Source organism: Elephantulus edwardii, unplaced genomic scaffold (assembly GCF_000299155.1).
Source record: "Elephantulus edwardii isolate Elephantulus edwardi_28Jun2011 unplaced genomic scaffold, EleEdw1.0 scaffold00447, whole genome shotgun sequence".
Lineage (NCBI taxonomy): Eukaryota > Metazoa > Chordata > Mammalia > Macroscelidea > Macroscelididae > Elephantulus > Elephantulus edwardii.
The window spans coordinates 476,987-499,179 of NW_006400197.1; the positions used below are offsets into that span (position 1 = coordinate 476,987).

Genomic DNA, 22,193 nt, shown 5'->3' on the forward strand with positions numbered 1-22,193 from the left:
GTTGAAATAAGGAGTATTTCTGTTGATTCCGGGTTACCTAACTGAACTCAGCTATACAAGAAAGTTGAAGTTGGCTTGCAGTCTCTGGTGGATGGAGGATGAAAAGAGCTGTGTGTCAGCAGATACGGGGCTGAATCAAATCTGTTCATGAAGCCCAAGATTAAAGTGCAGTTTATACTATCATATAACAAATATATATGCCAAGTAACACATCAAGGTAAACAACTTGAAGTATATTCATGTAGGATACAAAGCCTGTATTTATTGAAGACTTAGGGGAATAGTAAATAAGCTGCCTCTGTGGACTATTAAAAAGGTAGTTTAAAAATTTGGAGCAATGAGTGAGAGTGTGGGATGCTTATGACCTGGAAGCATCCTGCCTACAGTCATGGGCACTCTAACCAGTGGCTCACTATCTTCTCCCTCTGGGTGAGAAATGAACAGTGCTGTAAGCTGTGATGGCCATCTGGTCTCATCTTTGGTTTCATAATGGCCCTGGACGTGCTCACTCAGTTGTGCCAAGAAATATGGAGAACAACTTAACTGGCCAATTGACTGGAAAAGGTTCATATATATTCCCATTCCAAAAAATGGTGACCCGACAGAGTGTGGAAGTGATCAAACAATGTCACTAATATTATACACTAGCAAATTCCTACTGAAGATTATAAAAAAACAAAACGAGAGACACTGCTAATGTCAGATGGATCTTGGCAGAAAGCAGAGTACCAGAGCTCTCTTTCATTAATTATACAAAGGCATTTGGCTGTGTAAATCACAACAAATTGTGGTTAACATTGACAAAAACTGGAATCCCAGGACACTTGATTGTGCTTATGCGAAACCTATACTTGGACCAGGAAGCAGTCATCAGAACACAGCAGAGTAACACTGCATGGTTCAAAATCAGGAAGGTAGTGTGTTAGGGATGTGTCCTGTCTCCATACCATTTCAATCTATATACAGAACAAATCATTCAGGAGGCTAGACTTTATGAGGAGGAATGTTGCATCAGGATTGGAGGAAGACTTATCAACAACCTACGTTATGCAGATGATATGACCCTACTTGCTGAAACTGAGGAGGACCTGAAGTGCTTGCTGCAAAGTCAAGGACTGTAGTCTTTAATATGGATTGAAACTAAACATCAAGAAGACAAAGATTCTCACCATTGAGACAACTGGCAGCACCACGACAGATGGAGAAGAGACTGAGGTTGTTAGAAATACAACTTGTTTGGCTCCACAATCAACATTCTTGGCACTAGCAGCCAGGAAATAAAAAGATTCATTTCATTGAGAAAATCTTTTGTCTGGGACCGCCCTAGAGTACTGAAAAGCAACAGGGTCACTCTAGAGACTAAGGTGCACCTGATCCAGGTCTTGGTCTTTGCAATTACTTACAATGTACGAGAGAGCTGGACAATGACTAAGGATGACAAAGAATCAATGCCTTTGAGTTGTGGTGTTGGAGAGGAGTCTTGAACATACCATGGACTGCCCACAAATGTCTGTCTTGGAGAGGGTGAAACCAAGTTTCTCTTTGGTGGCTAAGATTTTGAAGCTCCATCTTACATACTTAGAGCACATGGCCAGAAGGGACCAATCCTTGGAGAAGGACATCACACTCAGAAGATTGGAGGAACAGCAGAGAGGACAACCCTGGATGAGATGGCTTAACTGGGGCAGTGGGGGTAGGTGTGTCAAAGACTGGCTCAGGACAGGGCAGGCTTCAGAGCTGTTTCATATGGGGTCACTATGAGTTGCAAGCAACTCGACAGCACATAACAACAACTACAATGGCACCCAGGACTACAGTACATGTGGTAGTGTGATATTGAGAAATTAAAGATGATTCAAATATATAGTAATAAAACTGACATAATTTGCCTCCAGCCTGTAAAACTGGTTGCAAGGAGTGGGTCTCATGTCTTGGAGTTTGTTTCCGCACTCCATTCTTGTGTTCAGTGAGACTGACTACTGTTGGATGGCAGGGAAGATAAAAATGCTAGGCAACCCCTATCTGGTCAGTCCACAGTTGCACATTCCCAGTAGAATAAGCTCCCTGGTCACTGTCTGTGAGCATCCCATATGCAGAGCATACAAACAGGGAAATACTTGCAGGAGTTCAGAACTGTCTGCCCAGGTAAAGGCATACCTGCGGTTATCAGATTTAGGGAGAGATCACCTTTGTACTGACGCATCTGCCTGTGCTACATGCACCACAGACTGAGGAATGGGGTGTGGCGCTCCAGGGAGCAGCTACGGCATTGCTGTCAGGCCTGTGTTTTGTCCCATGGATAAGGGAAGCCCTAATACCTTGATTATGTATGGCTCAGAAGGATCACTGTAATGGCTAGTTTCACAATGTATCTATTCTGCCAGTTTGTCAGTGGGCACTTTCCTCAAAGCGTTCTCTCAGGTAAGCAAATTCATCTACCTGAACATCCCCAGACTCCAGGAAAATAGTAATGTCTATACCTTGTGTCCTTGTCCATCTATCTTCTCATACTTCTTGACCCCACAAGGAGTGACGACTGATCATCCACAATTGGTTTTTCTTCACGGGGAAATGCACAGAGTAAGAAGTCCTTTGAAGACAACAATAGGTCTGGATTCATGTTTTAAAACCATCCACACATCTCTGGGCTCAGCCCATCTCCATAACCCATCCACACACTGTGGAGGGCAGGATAGCCATGGCTCTCCCAGTGCAGAGGCTTCTTCCCAGCAACAGCTCACACTGTTGTGCTTGTGAGCAATTAACTTTTTTTATGTACCAGTTCGCCCAGTCTGTTCTTGGGAAACCAAGGTAAATTCTACACAGGGCCTCTGGTCTCTTGCCAGGCCCTTTCCCAGAGTGCTGCAGGAGCTCCGGTACCACCTGTGATGTGCTTTTTCACTGAAGCTGGGGGCAGTCAAGGTGACAGTAGGGAAGTGGTGGTGCTGTGGGAGGAAGCCTGGCCTTTTCCACACCAGTGTACTCTCTCAGGTGCCAGGGATTGGGCTTGTACCATTGCTGGGAGTGTCACAGTTGGGAGGAGAGGTCATAACCAGCAGGTGCTTGAGGAGCCCTCTCCAGCCACCGTCCCCATCAAGCTGGTCCCAGTGGCACAGTCACAGTGGAAGTGCACCTGCAGCAGGTCTGGCATGCAGGTGGTCCAGTGGAAATGTCCCACTCCTCATTGTTTATCTTTTCCCTCTGGGAGCGCTAAAGAGTGTGGGGGCCCATGAGAAGAAACAGAGGTGGACTTGCAGTGACCATGTCCTGGCCAGCGATCGGCTGCTGGGCTGTTTTCTTTAGATTGCAGAGAGCCCTATCTCACATCGAATGGCTCCACATCCTGTGAGTTCTCTGCTGAAGCTGGTGTCCTGTTTGAAATTTACCTAGGTAATGTGCTATAGTCTTCACCAATTGGTTGGATTTTTCAAGTGGGAGACAAGCTTACTGGTGGTGGTATTTTGTACTAATTCTTCCTGCTATCTGTGGGATCCACTCTGTGCAGCTGTGTCCAAGCCAGTGTCAGCTTTAACTGTGCAGTGCACTGGCCAGGCTACTGTGGTACCCAGTTAGAACACTCTGCAGAAGTTCTAACCAACCTCGGGGCATTCTGTATTCACACACTAGTCTCCATTCTTCTAAAACCTGAGCCACAGGACCATCAAATCTCAGTCAAAGGCCACCCTGGGACTGAAGCAAGCTCACTTTCTCCCATATAATTTTCAGCTGTGGAGTTCCTGGAGTCATTCCATCCACTGGCCTGGCTCGTCAATGGTTAGGGTTCAAATCCAGCAAACTCCCCCAGTGTATTTGCAAAACGACCAAAAAACTGACCAAGTGTCAAGCTGTAAGATCAATTTATTGCAGGGGGACCCTAAGAACATGTGAAGAAATGAACAGTGTAGTATCCAGAGGCAGCTGCCTGGCTTAGTCCTTGGGTTCGCAGTGGTGCCGGCTACAGTATGTGCTCTCAGGCTCGAATCAGCTAATTATCAAACCATATGACTCGGGGGGTGGGGGAGGAAGATGCCTGATACCATTAAGCTTCCCAAGCTGGAGACATCAGAGTTACAGGAAGGAAGAAAACACAAACACTTTATGGTAGTTAACAGAGATAATCCTTTTAGCCTAATTCAGCTCTTAGTTTGACTCAGAATTAGCCAGTGTTGGAGCTGCCTGCAATATGCCATACAAACCTTTTCTAAAGTGCTTACTCTTTTCACTGTGACTTTCTTGGGCAACCTCTAGCAAGGACTTGCCCTCCTCCCACTCTCAGCCACGCAGCTGGTGGACCAGTCGACCCACAAGGCACCCGGGAACTGCTGAGGTCTCCAGAGCTAAGCCAACATAATTGTGACTATATTTTAAAAAAATACTTCAGTAAGAATGTCAAGATTGTTGGCATATTCTATTTGGGACATCACATGTTTGTCTATGTTAAAGACATCATCACATTCCTAAGATTTCTATTTCACACAATTGTATATAATGTGACTACAGTTTAAAGTCCAGCCAGAAAGATGAATATCCTTATGTTTTAACAACACAGAAGTTAATAACACTAAATGTAGAAATAATAGAAAGGAACAGTGTTTTATTTATAACAGCAGGAAACTGGAAAAAATGTCAACTGTTCAATGAGAAAATGGTTTTAAAAATCTTAGAACAGACAACAATCTAGAACAAGAGGTGCACTGCAAAGTGGACTGGGGGGGAGGAAGAAAGGAAAATGTGCAACAATGAATGAATGAAAACCTAAGCTTTCTGTGTAAAAAAAATAAATAAAAAGTCAAGAGAGCAAGTAATGTGAGCAACCATTAAAAATGTTTCAAAAGTATAAAACAATGAAAAACTGTAACTGTATTTTCAGAGGCCATGTATTATATGGCTCTCTAGATTATGAACAGCTGTCCTCCTCTAACCTCTACCAAGCCTCATTCATCCTGACCTTGCTTCCTTTTTTATTGAGAAAACAAAGTCAACAGAGAGACTTCTGCAATTTACAATTACATAGTACCCAGGACCTGTGCCTTACTTGCTTCTGTACTGTTCCAATGCCTGGAATGTCTTAGTAAAGGCCAGCTCCTTCCTTTGTGCACTAGATCCCACCACCCCGAGCCATTCATTAAAGCTGCACTTCATCACGACGACAGAAGAGGGCACTTTAAATGAAGACTTGTAAACTCCAAATCACCAGTCTTGAACAATCTTGAATAGGCATACACACTCTTCATTTACAAGAAGCTAAAGAAGAAAACAGAACAGAAACAGGTAAGGTGCTGAACCTATTGCCACTCTCCCACTCCCTAAACAAATAAGTACATAGCAAAATGAAGAACAAAAATCCAAATTCCCAATTAAATACCTTTGTTTTACTCATATGTTGCCATCAAGTAAAAAATGACCCTCTACTTCAGCAGGTTTTCAAGTCTGTAAATCACAGAGAAGGAGAGGGACCTCTGGTCCCCCACAGAGTTGCTGGTGCATTCAAACTGCCAGAGAGGCCCCATGACAAACCAAGCCACCAGAGCTCCCTACCCTTGTTTAGGATATTTACAAAATACATCTTTCTTTAAATTCAAACACTGAGATTAGAACAAAAAAGGGAAAAAATGAAATTAAGTTTCACTTGACTGACCTTAGAAAAGATAATGTTGTTAAGTGCCGTCAAGTTGTAGGCAACTCATAGCGACCCTATGAACAAAAGTCCTTGACACTTGCATGACTTTCATCTTTTCTACAGGCTCGTAGGGTTTCCGGAGGCAAGCTATTTATGGAAGTAGATGCCACTCCTGCTTCCAAGCTTGTTTTAACTGCGGAGTGCCACCAAACACTGTTCACCATGGGTAACCATTATTGCATTAGACACGTCAGTGTCACAGTGTTCAGCTTGACATCGACCACAAGTTACCTCTGTATGGCAAGTGGACACACCGGGGCTATATGACCTAGAAGAATGTTTCACCAAAAACAATTAAAGATAGGCCTTAGGGCCATGGATTAGAATCACCCACCTTTGGCTTGGTAGCATCGCTTTCAGTCCACTAGGCAACTGATCTCTCTCTCTCTGTACCTTCAAAAAATGTCTTTTTCATTCTTAAAAAACAAAAAACAAAACCAAAAACAAAACTTCTAATACACGGTACCCAAAAATAGATTTGAAGAAAACTTAATAAGGGATATGTAAAAAAAAAAATATATATATATATATATGTGAAGAGGTGAAGAAAGTAAAACTTAAAGAACAAAAACTGTAAGTGTAACAGAAGTAAAACAATTCATAGCAATCATACACATTGTGGGAAGAGTCTGCTGCTTCCCTAAAACACTGAAAATGTAAATCCCATTTGATCCAGCAATTTCACTACCAGGCACATATCCTAAATAAGTAGGAGCTGTAACATAAACTATATAGGAACACTCACGTTTACTGCAGCATTATTTACAATTGTAGAGAGGTGGGAATAACCCAAATGTCCATCAACGGACTCACTGAGGTTAAAGAAACTAGAGTGCATACACAGAACACAACGGGAGCCCTGGTGACCTCCTGGGTAAAGAGTCACGTACCCAATCTAAAGGCAAGTGGTGCAGATCTACCCGCTGTTCCACAGAAGAAAGATGGGCAAGCTCCTCTCATGTGATTAAGCCACAGGCAGGTCAGCTATGAAGCAGTTCTCATCCAACAGCAAGTAACAGCACGGGATGACAAAGAATTCGAGAAACTGGGTAACATGGACAAATGAAGAAGAAACTATGCTCAGTCACTCACAAATGGACAACTAAGTGTAAGATGACCATGAGAAAAGCTAAGGGAAAGGTTACATAGAGAATCATTCTTGGATGGTTACTAAAGAAAGGAGAGTAAAAATAAGCTGGAAGAGAAAGGCAATATGCAATAAAGAGTTGACCAGACACTGTAACTAGTAAATTATATTAATCAATTATAATTACAATTCCTATGCTACACTAAGTATCAAATTGGAACAAATTATTTATCAATCATATATAAAGGATTTATATCTAATATATAAAGAAATTCACAATTCAAAATCAAAACTCAATTATAAAATGGGGAGAATATTTAAACAGGTATTTCACCAAAGGATGCATGCAAATGACTAAGAGCCACATGAAATGATGTTTTACATCACTGATCACTGGAGAATGCAAATAACTGACAATAACAAGTGCTGGGTATGGAGAAATGAACACCTTCACACACTGTGCTTGAAATGGGAAATGATGCAGCCACTTTGGAAAACAAATAAAATTAGTGATATGTGGTACAGTATGGATGAACCTCAAAAATACTATACTACATGAAAGCAGCCTGAAATTGAATACTACACTATGACACATAGGAAACAGCAAATCTGTGGAGACAGAAGGCAGGTGATCCACTACCTGGGAGCATGGGTGAGACCAGGAAATTACTGCAATGGCTGAGGGCATATAAGCTGAACTGAGGTTGCAGGTGCACAACTTCATAGGCTTACCTGAGAGCAATGAAACCACAACTTTAATCTTAAAATGTATCAATTTTAGCTAAATAAAGTTGTTCTTTTGACTTTTACATAGAGGTAAAGGGCCAAGAATATCCAAAGCAGTCATGAAGAACAATACAAAGAAATCTGTTTATCAGACATGAAGACTGAAAAAGCTACAATAATTAAGAGAGTAAGGCAGTAAAGAAAAATGGAACAAAACAGAGATCCCCAAAGTAAGACCTTCACTTGATATATAGTAGAGGGTTAGCAGAGACCAGAGGAGAAAGTAAGTCTTTTCAATTAAACAAGGGGGCAAAAACTGGTACTCACATGAGAAAAAAAATTAGTTTTTAAAAAATCAAAACATTTTAATCCTTCCTGTCTCCCGACAGCCTTGGTTGCCCTTTAAAAAAAAATAGTATTTTCATATAGCCTAGCAAACGCTTCCACATGGGAGGTATTGCACATAGTGTGTGCTTCCACCTTTGACTTAGGGCCATGCAACGTGACTTTGGCCAACAGGTGCTAGCGTGATGTCACTGAGGCCTTTCCTTCTTGAGTTTCATTTATAAAATCAAATGCTATTAAGATGATCATACTCCAGGTAGTTCACTGGTCCCAGGAGAAGGATGAAACAGATGTGCACAGCGTCTCAACAGATCTGTCCAGGGAAGCACAGCTGACCGGGCAAGATAAGCCTGGATCAGCCAACTCCTGGTCAATATGCCGATATGTAAACATAAATTCATACTGTTGCATGCTGTCAAGAACCCTATGGTTGGTTTGTTAAACACCATTACTGTATATAACGCAAGGAATTGCGTTGCCAATTTGAAGTTATATGGTTCTTCAAGAAAAAGACACGCAATCTCTTTCCAGGTGATTTACAGCTTCTGAAAACCCACCTGGAAGGTCAGCTATGAGTCAGTTCCAAATTATTACTCAACAACAACAACAACAACAAATGTATATTACAGTTAACTGATAAAATTTAGATTACATTTCAACAGATTAAAGCAAGTGTCAAGTAAAATAAGGGAGCTCTGGTGGCACAGGAATAGGATACTGTGCTGCAATCTCAAATCTACCAGCTGCTCCCTTGAGACTGACTGCCTCTGAAAACTAGATGCAGGGTCAGCTATGGGTCAGTTCTGACTTGATAGCACACAACAACAAAGTAAATGTAAGCAATAAAATTTTTTAAAAATATTAATTTGTTCTCATAACTAAAATTTACAGAATACTACAGGGCCTCCACAAGAAAAAGACTGTTAACCCAATTATAAAATAGGCAAAAGACATGGAAAGGCCTTTTTTTACAGAGGAAGACATTCAGATGGCCGACAGACATATGGAGAAATGCTGAAAATCACTGGCAATAAGAGAGATGCAAATCAAAACCACAATAAGATTCCATCTCACCCCAACAGCAGTGGCAAAGTTTAACAGGCTAGCAAGCAATAAATGTCAGAGAGGATGTGGAGACATTGGAACTTCCACACACTACTGGTAGGATTGTAAAAGGGTACAACCACTTTGGAAGATATTTTGGCACATCCTCAAAAGGCTAATCATAGAAATTCTGTATGACCCAGTTAGGTATATATACAACTGTTAAGAATATATCCCAAGGAAAACAGAACTGAGATACAAAAAGAGATTTTCACACTGATGTTAACAGCTGCATTATTCACATTAGCAAGAATATAAAAACAGCCCATATAAATGATTGGATTGGCAACTGTGGTACATTCACATAATGGAATACTGTGCAGCACTCAGGAACAACAATTTTTCAATAAATTGAGAATTTGAGTATTTTTAGAGTCTAGGCAGCACTGTGCAGAGTGAACTAACTCGGGCATAAGAACAAATACTGTATCGGACCATTATTGTAAAACTAGAAGGATAACCAGTAAGATATGTATAGATATCCAAAGAGGGAAAGAGGTAAGGGTCTGAGGGTAGGAAATCACAGAGTTGAAGAGTATGGGGAAGGGAACAAAAAAAAATGTCATGTACCTGAATGAAACACAATTAATAAATAAAAAAGAGAATAATTTAGAAGTGCTCAGACTAACAAACAATTAATATGTGATTTCATGATGGGGATCTTAAATAAGATGCAAAATATAAAATTGACCATAGAGAAGATTCCAAAATAATTCTGTTATTGAGACACTGCAAAAATGCAAAAAGACAACTTAAAAATGGGAGATGACTAGTCAAGTGTTTAAAAAGGACTTTATGTGTGGAATGAAGGTTGCAGAGTGGAGTATACTCGGGGGGGGGGGGGGGTTGAGAGGGGAGAAAAGGGCAACAATGAATGAATGGAAATCCAAAATCTCTGTAAATGTTCATTAAAATTAATAATAATTTTAAAAAGTAAAAATAAAAAAAGGACTATATGAGGATTACAAAGAGGAATGTGGCATCAGGATTGGTGGAAGATTCATCACAACCCGCATTATGCAGATGACACAACCCTGCTTGCTGAAACTGAGGAGGACCTGAAGCGCTTGCTGCAGAGGGTCAAGGACTGCAATCTTCAATATGGATTGACGCTCAACATCAAGAAAACAAACATTCTCAAGACCGTTACTGTAGAAGAAGTATAAGGATCCAGGATGGGTGGGAGAAGCTGGAAGCAGAGGGATATTGATGTACAGGGGGAAGAGGGGATTCATCATTGGATTGTACCATCTGATGGGTGGAGGGTGAGGGAAATTGAAAGACTTTGAATTTATATCAGAATTTTGTAAATAAACTAGTGGGGAAAAAGAGTCAGCTTGGGGAGGGGGAAGGGATGGAGGGGGACAAAATGCGCAACAATGAATGAATTAAAATCTAATTTTTCTGTAAACTTTTGTTAAAATGACAAAATAAAAAAAATTATTAAAAAAGAAAAAGAGTCTCACCACTGGGCCGATTGGCAGCATTATGATAGATGGTGAAGCGATTGAGATTGTTCATAGATTTAGTTTGCCTGAGTCCACAATCAACATTCTTGGTACCAGCAGCCAGTAAATCAAGAGACTAACTGCACTGGGAAAGTCAGCTGTCAGGGCCCTCTCTAGAGTACTGAAGAACAATGTTGTCAGGCTGGAGACCAAGGTGCGCCTGATCCAGGCCCCAGTCTTCGCAATTGCATACTATGCATCAGAGAGCTGGACAGTGACTAGGGATGACAGAAAGAGAATTAATGCCTTTGAGCTGTGGTGCTGGAGAAGAGTGTTGAATACACCATGGACTGCTAGGAGAATAACCTGGCTCATCCTGGAGAGGGTGAAACTGGGCTGCTCTTTGGAGGCAAGGATTCTGAAGCTTCGTCTGACACACTTTGGACATGTTGCAAGGAGTGACCAGTCTCTGAAGAGGGACATCATGTTCTGGAAGGCAGAGGGACACAGTGCTAGATAGGAAGACCCTTGATGAGATGGATCAATTCAGTGATTGGGGTAATGGGAGTAGGTGTGTTGGAAACAGTGAGGTTGACACAGGATAGAACAGGGTTTAAGGCTCCGTACATAAGGTCGCTACGAGTCACAAGCAGCTTGACGGCACTTAACAACAACATGTAAGAATTAATTTATAAAGGACAATCAGCTCAGCAGAGACATGGGCACAAGATATAAACAGGCTTTCACCAAAGAAGAAAACTCAAAAACCAGTAAACCTAAGAAAATATGGCTGAACTTTGTGCCAATAAAGCTCACAAATGAGATATGATTTTTACTTCATGAATTAGTAAAGAAATTTAAACACTCAACAGCAGTATGAAGTGCTAGCAAGTGTGAGCTACAGGGTATACAGAAACACATACACATATATATAACCTGGACACACATCCAGTTATATATACACAGTTGGTAGGAATATACTTTAAAAAAAGATTGTTGTTTTCTTAAATTTCAAGATGTTCTAACAATTTCAAGATGCTCTAACAAGGTTTGTAATCTTGATACAAACTACTGAGAACTATCACACAGCTGTACTAGAAGACATACATGGAAATATTCAGAACAATTTTAATGAGAAAAACTAAAAATCTCGTGTCAGTCAATGGAATAACTAAATAAATGATATATTTTTAAAGATAGATTAGTAAAAATTAATGTGGCAGCCACGTGCACCTACATGAATGATACAGAGTACAATGTAGAATAAAATAAACTTACCAACTAATACTCAAAAGTATTAGGCGTGTGTGTGTGTGTGTGTGTGTGTGTGTGTGTGTGTGAAGCTCTGGTGGTATAATCCATAGAGAGCTGCGTAGCTTCTGGGTTATTGTTTGAAGCTCTTGTGGTATAGTTCACAGATTGCTGCATAGCTTGTGTGTGTGGTATGGGTGTGTGTGGTGTGGGTATATGTTTGAAGCTATTGTGGTACAGTTCACAGTGAGCTGAACAGCCAATCCAAAGGTGGTTCAAATTCACAAGTGGCTCCATGGGCAAAAGATGGTCAATTTACAGTCCCCAAAACCCACCAGAGCGTTGCTCTGAGCTGGTTCTGACCTCATGACTATGAGTATTGAGTCTGTATGTGTGTGTGAAAACTTACATGTACTTATGTATGTGTATTAAATAATTTTTTTCCATTGTAAGACTTTCAGAATCAGAGTTTGTTAGAATTTAAAAACAACACTCAAGATGCTTAAAACAAAAAACCCAAGGCCACAGATAACAGGTTCAGTATACAATTATTGCTAAGTGTTGGAGTTGTGTCTCTCAAAACTATCCTGGGTTCCCACACCCCTCCTGTCTTTCTATTTTTAAAATTTTTTAATTTTATTATTTTTGTGTGTGTACCATCAAATCAGATCTGACTGGTACAAGAGGAGATTGTCCCTCCTCCAGGAGAGCATCTGGTGGATTTGAACCACGTACCTCTAGGATTGCAGTGCAGCTTCCTGTCACTAGGCCAACACCCCTCCTTTCTAGTGTTCTTTGCCTTAAGAGTTCTAGTTCAGCCCATACTAGATTATCAACAAAAATGAAACTCAAAGCTATCATTGTTATTACAGCCAAAGAGGTCAGAAAATCAGAGATGTCATACACAATGACAAAGATTCCCAGAGCTATAATCCATTACCCTGTGCAGACAACCATACACACTTCAAGCCTACCAGGAAAGGGCACTCTGCATGTCTTTGAGCTTCAGCTTGGATATCTTGAAGCATCATGTTTTGCTTGTATAAAAGGCAGCTTTTTAAGAAAAAATGAGTCTATCAAAACAGTTTTCCCAAAACAGCCAGAGACCTGGGAGACAAAAGACCCCTGTGATGAAAGGATCAAATCAATTTTTATATTTAACACCTGGGAGCTCTGGTGGCTAAATGGTAAAGCATTATGCTGTCAATCCAAAGGAACAGGGTTTGAATGATGAATTGCTCCATGGGAAAAAAGATGAGTAATGAGCTCCTGTGCAGTTTACAGAGAAAACCTGCTGAATGGTCAGCTATGAGTCAGTCCCAACTCGATGGTATTCAACACTAACATCCCCAAAATATTTTATAGAGTCTACAACTGGGGAGGAGGAAGAAAAGTATTTCTACTTGAGCAAACAGATAAAGCTCTACAGAGGTTATTAAAGCAAAATTCGAGATGTTTCGGATAAAAAATAAGCATGCAAAATTCTAATTTTACCTTTTCATGTCTATTTTATTTACATGGTGACTTCTTTTCAGTATCCAAAACCTAAAATTAAAAAATAATAGTAATAATTATTTTGGTGCACTAACATCTAATTCTGGTACCTCATGGTTCTAGTAATTTCAGTAATATTCATCCTAAAAATCAGCAAATAATATTTATCACTACAACAGAAGCCAAAGAACAAATTATATTCATACTGTTTTTCCCACATGTACTTCATACTACTAATAAATGACCAAATATTTGGTATAACTTTTAATTTCAGAATAATCTTTCTGATTTTAAACCTAGAAATATCTAGAAATAATCTCCTCTGACTTTCTAATATTTATGTTTATGGCTAGACAGTAATGCTTCATCCTAAAATAATCTTTTCTTTTTTCTTTTTTTAATTGAGATTTTAATTAAAGTTTATAGAGAACTTGAATTTCTATTCATTCACTGTTGCACATTTTCCTCCCTGACCTCCATAGTCTTTTATTTTTACATATATTTTAATTAAATTTGAAAATACCTCAGCTAACATATGAGAATACAAATTAAGCAAATATTCTCTTTGTATCTTTTCGCACAAACAGAAAGAACACTGAAGAAAATACTTAGTAGTAACTACCTCTTAGTCTTTGATAAATTTTAAGATGTTATCAACCAACAGTCCCTTACTATCCTTTTAAGATTTTTAACAGAAGTACTAGATTTCCTATCTGCTTTCTTTTGTTTAGCTTAGTCAATAAAACCTTATCAGAAGATTTTTTTAAAAATTCCACTTTCTACTAACAGTGAATCATATAATACTTTCAGCTACAAGAAGCAGCACACAAATTTCCTAAATTTACTTATTATATGATCATTCTTGAAGCATCCCATATGCTAACTTATGAGGCACTCTCCTTACACAGTTATCTTTTCAAATTCTCACACATAATTTAAAGTACGATTTTAAAAAAGAAAAACAAGACTTTTAAAATTGTACTACATACTCTGAGTAATAGCTCTTGTGTTTCAGCAGTCAGTGGGGCATGGGAAAACTTGCAATATTCTCCCTGATAACATTTTGTTCCTGTATGGTAAAACTTGCATGGATATTCATGTAATTCAAATGTTAAGGAAGAGAGCAATTTTAATCTTACAAAAATTAATTTACACTAGTCCTGCGTTATGCAGATGACACAACCCTGCTTGCTGAAACTGAAGAGGACCTGAAGCGCATGCTGCAGAGTGTCAAGGACTGTAGCCTACAATATGGATTGAGGCTCAATGTCAAGAAGACAAAGATTCTCACCACTGGACCAATTGGCAGCATCAGGATGGATGGTGAAGAGATTGAGATTGTACACAGCTTTAGTTTGCTTGGCTCCATAGTCAACAGTCTTGGCACCAGTAGCCAGGAAATTAAAAGGCACACTGCCATGGGAAAGTCTGCTGTTAGGGACCTCTCCAAAGTACTGAAGTGCAATGGTGTCTCTCTTGAGACTAAGGTACGTCTGATACAGGCCATGGTCTTTGCAATCACTTGTTATGCATCAGAGAGTTGGACAATGACCAAGGAGGACAGAAGGAGAATTGATGCCTTTGAGCTGTGGTGCTGGAGAAGAGTTCTGAGAATACCATGGACTGCTAGGAAAACAAACAGATTTGTCCTGGAAAGGGTTAAACCGGGTGGCAAGGATTCTGAGACTCCATCTAACATACTTTGGAAATGTTGTGAGAAGAGACCGGTCCTTAGAGAGGGACATCATGCTTGGGAGGGTGGAGGGACAGCGCAGGAGAGGAAGGCCCTCTATGAGGTGGATTGATGCAGTGACTGGAATAATCGGGATTGGAGTGTCAGAGACAGTGCGATTGGCACAGGACAGAGCGGAGTTTAGGGCTGTTGTACATAGGGTCGCTATGAGTCGCAAACGACTCGATGGCACATAACAACAACAACAAACAAGTCCCAGTCTAAGTCCCTGCTGTCAAACTGACTCATTGCTGACTCTGCAGGGGGTTCCAGAGCTGGGCTCACACGGGGACACACTGCCCATCTTTGTCCCACCACGCAGGCAAGGCCTTCAGGTTAGCAGTGCGACTCCCTACAGCCCACGCCACTAGCGCTCCCTTTTCTTACTAGTCTGTCTCTCTATCCCATCGCCATTAAGTTATGACCTACTGACAGCTGAGCTTACAGCAAGTTCTAAGAGGCTGTAAAACACACGGGAGGAGCTTGCCTATTTTTCTCCGCGAAGGAGCCGATGGGTTCGTACCAGCTTTAAGTTAGCAGCACAATCCCTTACCCACAAGGCCACCAGAGCTCCCCTTCCTCCTAGTAGAAAAGATATTAAATTTTAATTGGATTACATGAAAAATCTAATTTTATGATTACATATACAAAATGTATTGGCTATCAGGTTTTTTTTCCTTATAAAATGGTTACCCATGGTGGACAGTGTTTAGTGGAGCTCCCCGATTAAAACAAGCTTGGAAGCAAAAGTGGCATCCACTTCCGAAATAGCTTGCCCCTGAAACCCTATGAACCTGAAGAAAGAATGTACGTTATACAAGTGTCCATGTCTTTCGTTCATAGGGTTGTTATGAATCGCCTACGACTTGATGGCACTTAAGAACAGCATAGAGAGAGCTCAGTTGGCCTAGTGGACAGAAAATGATACTACCAAGCCAAATGTGGGTGACTAATCTGCAGCCCTCAGGCCTGTTTTTAATTGGTTTTGGTCAAACATCCTTATAGGTTGTATAGCCCTAGTATGTTCACCTTGCTGTACAGAGGTAACTCGTGGTGGCTATGAAGCTGAACACTCTGACACTGATGTGTCAAATGCAAGAATGGTTACCCATGGTGGACAGTGTTTGGTGGAACTCCCCAATTAAAACAAGCTTGGAAGCAGGAATGGCATCCACTTTCGAAATAGCTTACCTCCAGAAACCCTATAAATCTGGAGAAAGGATGAAAGTTATACAAGTGTCCATGTCCTTCATTTATAGGGTCGCTGTAAGTTGCCTATGACTCGATGGCACTTAACAATACAACATAAACTATTAGTATGTTTTGTTGTTGTTGTTAGGTGCCGTTGAGTCGTAGACGACTCACAGTGACCCTATGAACGAAAGGCCTGAGCACTGTTCATACAGAGAGTTTCCGGAGGCAAGACATTTCGGATTTGGTTCCAACTCATGGTCACCTTCCATATGGTTTACTAGGTTATAAATATCTACAGGAGGACATGATCTTTCTCATGTGTTGCTGCTTGTTGGTTTACACAATCAAACTTTCAGTAAAATAGGCGATACACATTTTAAATACCTTGATAAATGCGATCTACTTAAAGCATTCATTTGGAGTATGGAATCAAAGTCAATCTCTTATTTAAATGACTTACTAGATTCTTCAAATATTGTTGCTATTATTAGGTACCATCAAGTTGAGTAGGATTCATAGCAACCCTGTGAACAGTTTTGAACCCTGTCCTATACTGTGCCATCCTCATCATCCCTGACACACTTAAACCTACTGCTGCAGTCACTATGTCAATCCATCTGGTTGAAGGTCTTCCTCTGGGTTAGTTCATCTAGCTGAGGGTCTTTTTCTCTTTTGCCAGTCCTCCACTTTTCCCTCTACCATGATGTCCCTTTCCAACAAATAGCCTCCTAGTAACAGACCTGAAGTATGTGAGAAGAGGCTCTGCCATCCTTGCCTCCAACAATCAGTCTGGCTGCACTTTCTCCTAGATATATCTGCTTGTTCTTTTGGCCATTGATGGGATACTCAGTACTCTTTTCCAACACCACAGCACAAAGGCTTCAATTCTTCTGTCATCTTTATTCACTGTCTAGCTCTAAGATGCACAGCAAGTGAAAGAAAAGACCATGAGTGAACTAAGCACACCATAGTCTTCAAACTGGTATCATTACTCCACAATAATTTGGAGAGGTCCCTAAGTACAGACTTTCCTACTGCAATACATCTCCTGATTTCCTGGCTGCTGGTACCAAAGGAGATTTTGGATCCAAATAAGATAAAGTCATTGACAGTTTCAATCTTTTCACCATCTATCATGATGTTGCCTAATGGTCCAGTCGTGAGAACTTCTGTTTTCTTAACATTGAGATGTAATCCATATTGAAGTTTATAGTCACTGATCTTCTGCAGTAAGTTTTTCAAATATTTGACAACTCAAATATTAGGCTTGTTTCATTAAGTTACTGACTTAAATATTTATTTTCATGTTTTTCAAGATGTCTATGCTATTATGTTTATGCTTTGGTGACACAGTCTGTAGGGAGTTGTGCTGCTAACCCAAAAAAGTATCTCTCTGGCCATCTGGATCCACCAGCAGCTCCATGGGAGAAAGATAGGACATCTCCTCTCTGACTTACAGCCTCTGAACACCCAGAAGGTCAGCTGTGAGTCTTTTCTGACTCAATGGCAATGAATGAGTGAAACTATGCCATGTGCACTGATAAGCAAAGGTTATTCTTCAAATGAAGGAAGCATTAACCTCTATATAATAAGAATATATAACATACTACATTATAAGAATACATTATAAGACTATAGAATACATAAGAATAAAAAGAATATATAACCTCTATATAATAAGAATACACACACACAAGATATGCCCTCAAATTAGGAAATTCTAACTTCTTTTAACAAAGTAGTTTTTAAGAACATGGATTCAATCAGGCAAAATTACAACAAAAAATGGTGACACAGTCTTTCTAGAACTTGAATAGATCTCATGAATCTATACAACTAAGACTAAGCAGAAAGGATCATCTTCGAGATCTACCCAAAAATTCTTACAGGGGGAAAAAAAATTATGTAATTTATACTTTATCAATTTGATACATATTTGACATTAAATAATATAATTTCTGCCATATTTAAAACACTGGTATTATCTGAAAGTTTGTACATGTAAAATGTCCATGGGAAAAATCTATGGATAAAGTTATCATAACCAGAGATAAAGGATATTATGCAAATACAGGCAGTTTTCACCTCTGTTACAATAACCCTGGACATAAAATTTACACATTTCCTTTTTCTTCTCTAGTTCTGCATCATGATCAAATTTACACTGGTCACCCTGGACAAAAGAAGGAAAAAGAAAGGCCATTACTTTTAATAGTGAAACCATTACATTTTGATTGTCACTAAACTTCAGATTAGCAAATGATAACAGAAATAACAAAGGTTTTCGTGGCAGTATGCTCTGAACCTTAGATAGTTACTACATGATATAATCACATCATACATATCTGCCTAGATTTCTGTCAAGTCTTAAATGCTTTTCAAAACTTTTTATAAAAAAATACCCATTTCATCTACTTTCTTAAACATAATATAATTTCATTAAATTTTCTAACTGAACATTTTCAGAAGGAAACTCATAAATGGAATGCATAAAGATCAAACTCCTAGGAGTCTGTGAGCGTTAGTGTGCTGCAATGGACCAGTATTGGCCATTTTTAATTAGATAATCATATGATCTATTACATGGGAAAGGACAAATTGAGGAAGAATTGTGTTTCATTCATAGTAAAAACCAACATTTCAGCTTCAACACAATGAAGTGCAATGCTGTAAGTGATAAAAGACTATACATATGTATATAAGTATGATCTGTTAATACAGCTATTATTCATATATGTGTACCAACCACAAAAGCCAAAAATGAAGAAACTGAGGACTTCTACCAACTTTTGCAGTCTGAAATGAATCGAACGTGCAATCCAGCTGTTTTAGTAGGTACTGGGGTCTGGAAAGTAAAAGTTGGCCACAAAGGAAGCAAACTGATGGTTGGAAAATACGGAATGGGAAAGCAAGTGAAAGAATTCTGTACAATGATTTCCTGCAGATACCTTTAAAAACCATAAACAGTAGTTATAAATATGAACCTCACCTGATGGCCTACACAGGAATCAGACAGACTCTATCTGTGTAAATAATCAATGGAGAAGCTCAATATCAGCAGTCAAAATAAGGCCAGAGACTGAATATGAAACAGACCATCAATTACTCTGGTGAACGTTCAAATTGAAGTTGAAGAAAATTAAAATAAGACCCTAAGAACTAAAACACAACCCTGAGTCTATCTTATCTGAATTTAAAAACCATCTCAAGAGTATATTTGATCTACAACTAGGAGAAGATAAAATAGATGAATGGGACCTTCTAAGAATCAAATTCCTATGCACATCCAAAAACTTCTCCAACAGGGTAAAAAGGGAAGCCACAGACTGGGAAAAAGTGTTTGGTAATGACATATCAGATAAGGGACTTATATCTAGAATTTATAAAATACTTGAGCACCACAACAAGATAAAGGTAAACAATCTCCATAATAGTCTATGTGTTTCCTACTGCCAAAGGGGCCCTTTAGAGTAGTGAGAGAAGATCTTCACCCTGAAACCCACAGCGTCCCTTTTCAGCAGGAAGTAGCTAAGAGAATACGCCATCCCCTTTTCCTTATGACTCAGGGTGAAGTCTCTCTCAAGGAGGAGTGATAGGGAATGGCAAAGGACACACTGACAAAGAAGATTAATCAGAACTGGCTTTGACAAGCACTGTGGCATTTGGACAAGAACAAACTGGGAGGAGGGCAGAGAGAATGGTGCAACAATGAATGAATGGAAACCCAAAATCTCTGTAAATGTTTATGAAAATTAATAAAATATAATTACAGAAAAAAAAAGAAAAATGGGTACAGGATATGAATAGACACTTCACCAAAGAAGACATTCAGATGGCCAACAAGCACATGAAGAAATGTTCAAAATCCCTAGCTCTAAGAGAGATGCAAATCAAAACAACTATGAGATAATCATCTCACCCCAGTCAGAATAGCAAAATTTAACAGAACAGCAAGCAACAAATGCTGGCGAGGTTGTGGAGAAACTGGAACCCTTATTCACTGTTGGTGGGAGTGTAAAATGGTGCAACCCCCGTGGAAAGCGGTATGGCGCTTTCTCAAAAAGTTGCAAATAGAGATACCATTTGACCCAGAAATCCCACTACTGGGAATATACCCCGAAGAGACCATAACTGAATTATATACATATATACACACACAAAAATCATTCTCAATGGAGAAAGACTACAGCATTCTCATAGCAAACAGGGACCAGACAAAGATGCCCACTGTCATCACTTCTATTCAATAATGGATTAGAAGTACTTGCTAGGGTACCATGACAAGAGAAGGAAATAAAAGGCATCCAGATCAGCAAAGAAATGGTAAACTATCGCTATATGTGGATGATATGATAGTGTACACAGAAAACCAAGGACTCAACAAAATAACTGTTAGCGTTAGTAGACCAGTTTAGTATAGTGGCAGAATACAAAATCAGTATCCAAAAATCAGTGGGATTCCTCTACAGTAACAAAGAGAACTCAGAGAAGGGAACCAAAAAAGCAATACCATTTACAATAGCCAATCACAGACGGAGATACTTGGGAGTGAATCTAACTAGAGATACAAAAGACCTGTACAAAGAAAACTACAGAACATTTCTGCAAGACACAATAATAGACCTAAATAAATGGGAAAATGTGCCCTGTTCATGGATAGGAAGACTCAATATTGTGAAAATTACAATCCTACCATAAGCAATCTATATGTTCAATGCCATCCCAATACAGATTTTTTTTTTCCAATTCTTATCTCAAGGAGAATGAAAGGGAAATTGTCAAATTGATTTGGAGAGGAAAGAGAATCCAATGAACAAAGTACTACTGAAAAACAAAAATGAAGAGGGAGGCACAGCACTCCCTGACCTCAAAGCCTACTACACAGCAGTAGTAACCACAACAGCCTGGTACTGGTACAATGACAGGCACACAGACCAACGGAACAGAATCAAGAACACAGAAATAGACCCAGCTACGGTTGCTGTGATGTTAAAAACTGTGACACTGATGTGTCAAATGTGATAAGGATTACCCATGGTGGACAGTATTTGGTGGAGCTCCCAGATTAAAACAAGATTGGAAGCAGGAGTGGCATCCTCTTCCAAAAGAGCTTGCCTCCAAAAACTCTATGAACACGGAGAAACGATGAAAGTTATGTGTTTAGTTCTTTTGTTCATAGAGTTGCTATGAGTTGTCTACAACTCGACAGCAACTAACAACAACAACATTTATGGTCAATTAATGTTCAACAAGGAAACAGAACCTATCAAATGGGAAATGACAACCTCTTCAACAAATGGTGCTGGCAAAACTGGACTGGTACCTGCAGAAAGCTGAAACAGAATCCACATCTCACACCATACACTACAATCAACTCAAGACGGATCAGAGACTGGGAGAAAAGCTCAAAACCATAAAGCTAATAAGAGACAAACTGGAACCAAGCATAGAAGGCCTAGTCTATATACTGCTATATACAGCCAGAAATGCACAATGAGAAGAGGATAAAATTGATGAATGGGACTTTCTAAAGATTAAATCTCTGTGCTCATAAAAACTTTTTCCAACAGTGTAAAAAGAAAGCTTACTGACTGAGAACAAACATTTGTCAATAGCATCGCAGACAAGTATCTCATAATAAAAGTTTACAAAATATGCCTGGGCCTCCACAAGAAAAAGACTGATAATCCAATTACAAATGGGCAAAAGACAATGGAAAGTCTTTTCACAGAGGAAGACAATCAGGTGGCCACAGATAATGTGAAGAAATGCTGAAAATCACTGGCTATAAGACAGATGCACATCAAAACCACAATGAGATACCATCTCACCCCTGGAGCAATGGCAACATTTAGTAGGGCTGTTGTTATGTGCTGTCCAGTGACTTGCAACTCATAGTGACCCTATGTACAACAGCCCTGAAACCTGCTCTATCCTGTGCCAATCGCGCTGCCTCTGACACACCCATCCCAATTACCCAGTCACTGAATCAATCCACCTCATAGAGGGCCTTCCCCTCCTGTGCCGTCCCTCCACCCTCCTGAGCATAATGTCCCTCTCCAAGGACCTGTCCCTCCTTGCAACATGTCCAAAGTATGTCAGACAAAGCCCCAGAATCCTTGCCTCCAAGGA

General features: G+C 39.8%; 1 protein-coding gene across 1 annotated transcript in view; it reads right to left on the reverse strand.

The window, feature by feature from the left end:
• Positions 1–13,131: 13,131 nt before the first annotated feature.
• ZC3H8 (zinc finger CCCH-type containing 8) overlaps positions 13,132–22,193 on the reverse strand; it is a 36,281-nt gene continuing 27,219 nt past the window's right edge. The window contains 4 exon segments of the mRNA XM_006902759.1: positions 13,132–13,158; positions 13,160–13,186; positions 14,125–14,234; positions 18,123–18,234. Coding sequence (XP_006902821.1) covers positions 13,132–13,158; positions 13,160–13,186; positions 14,125–14,234; positions 18,123–18,234 — 276 coding nt within the window.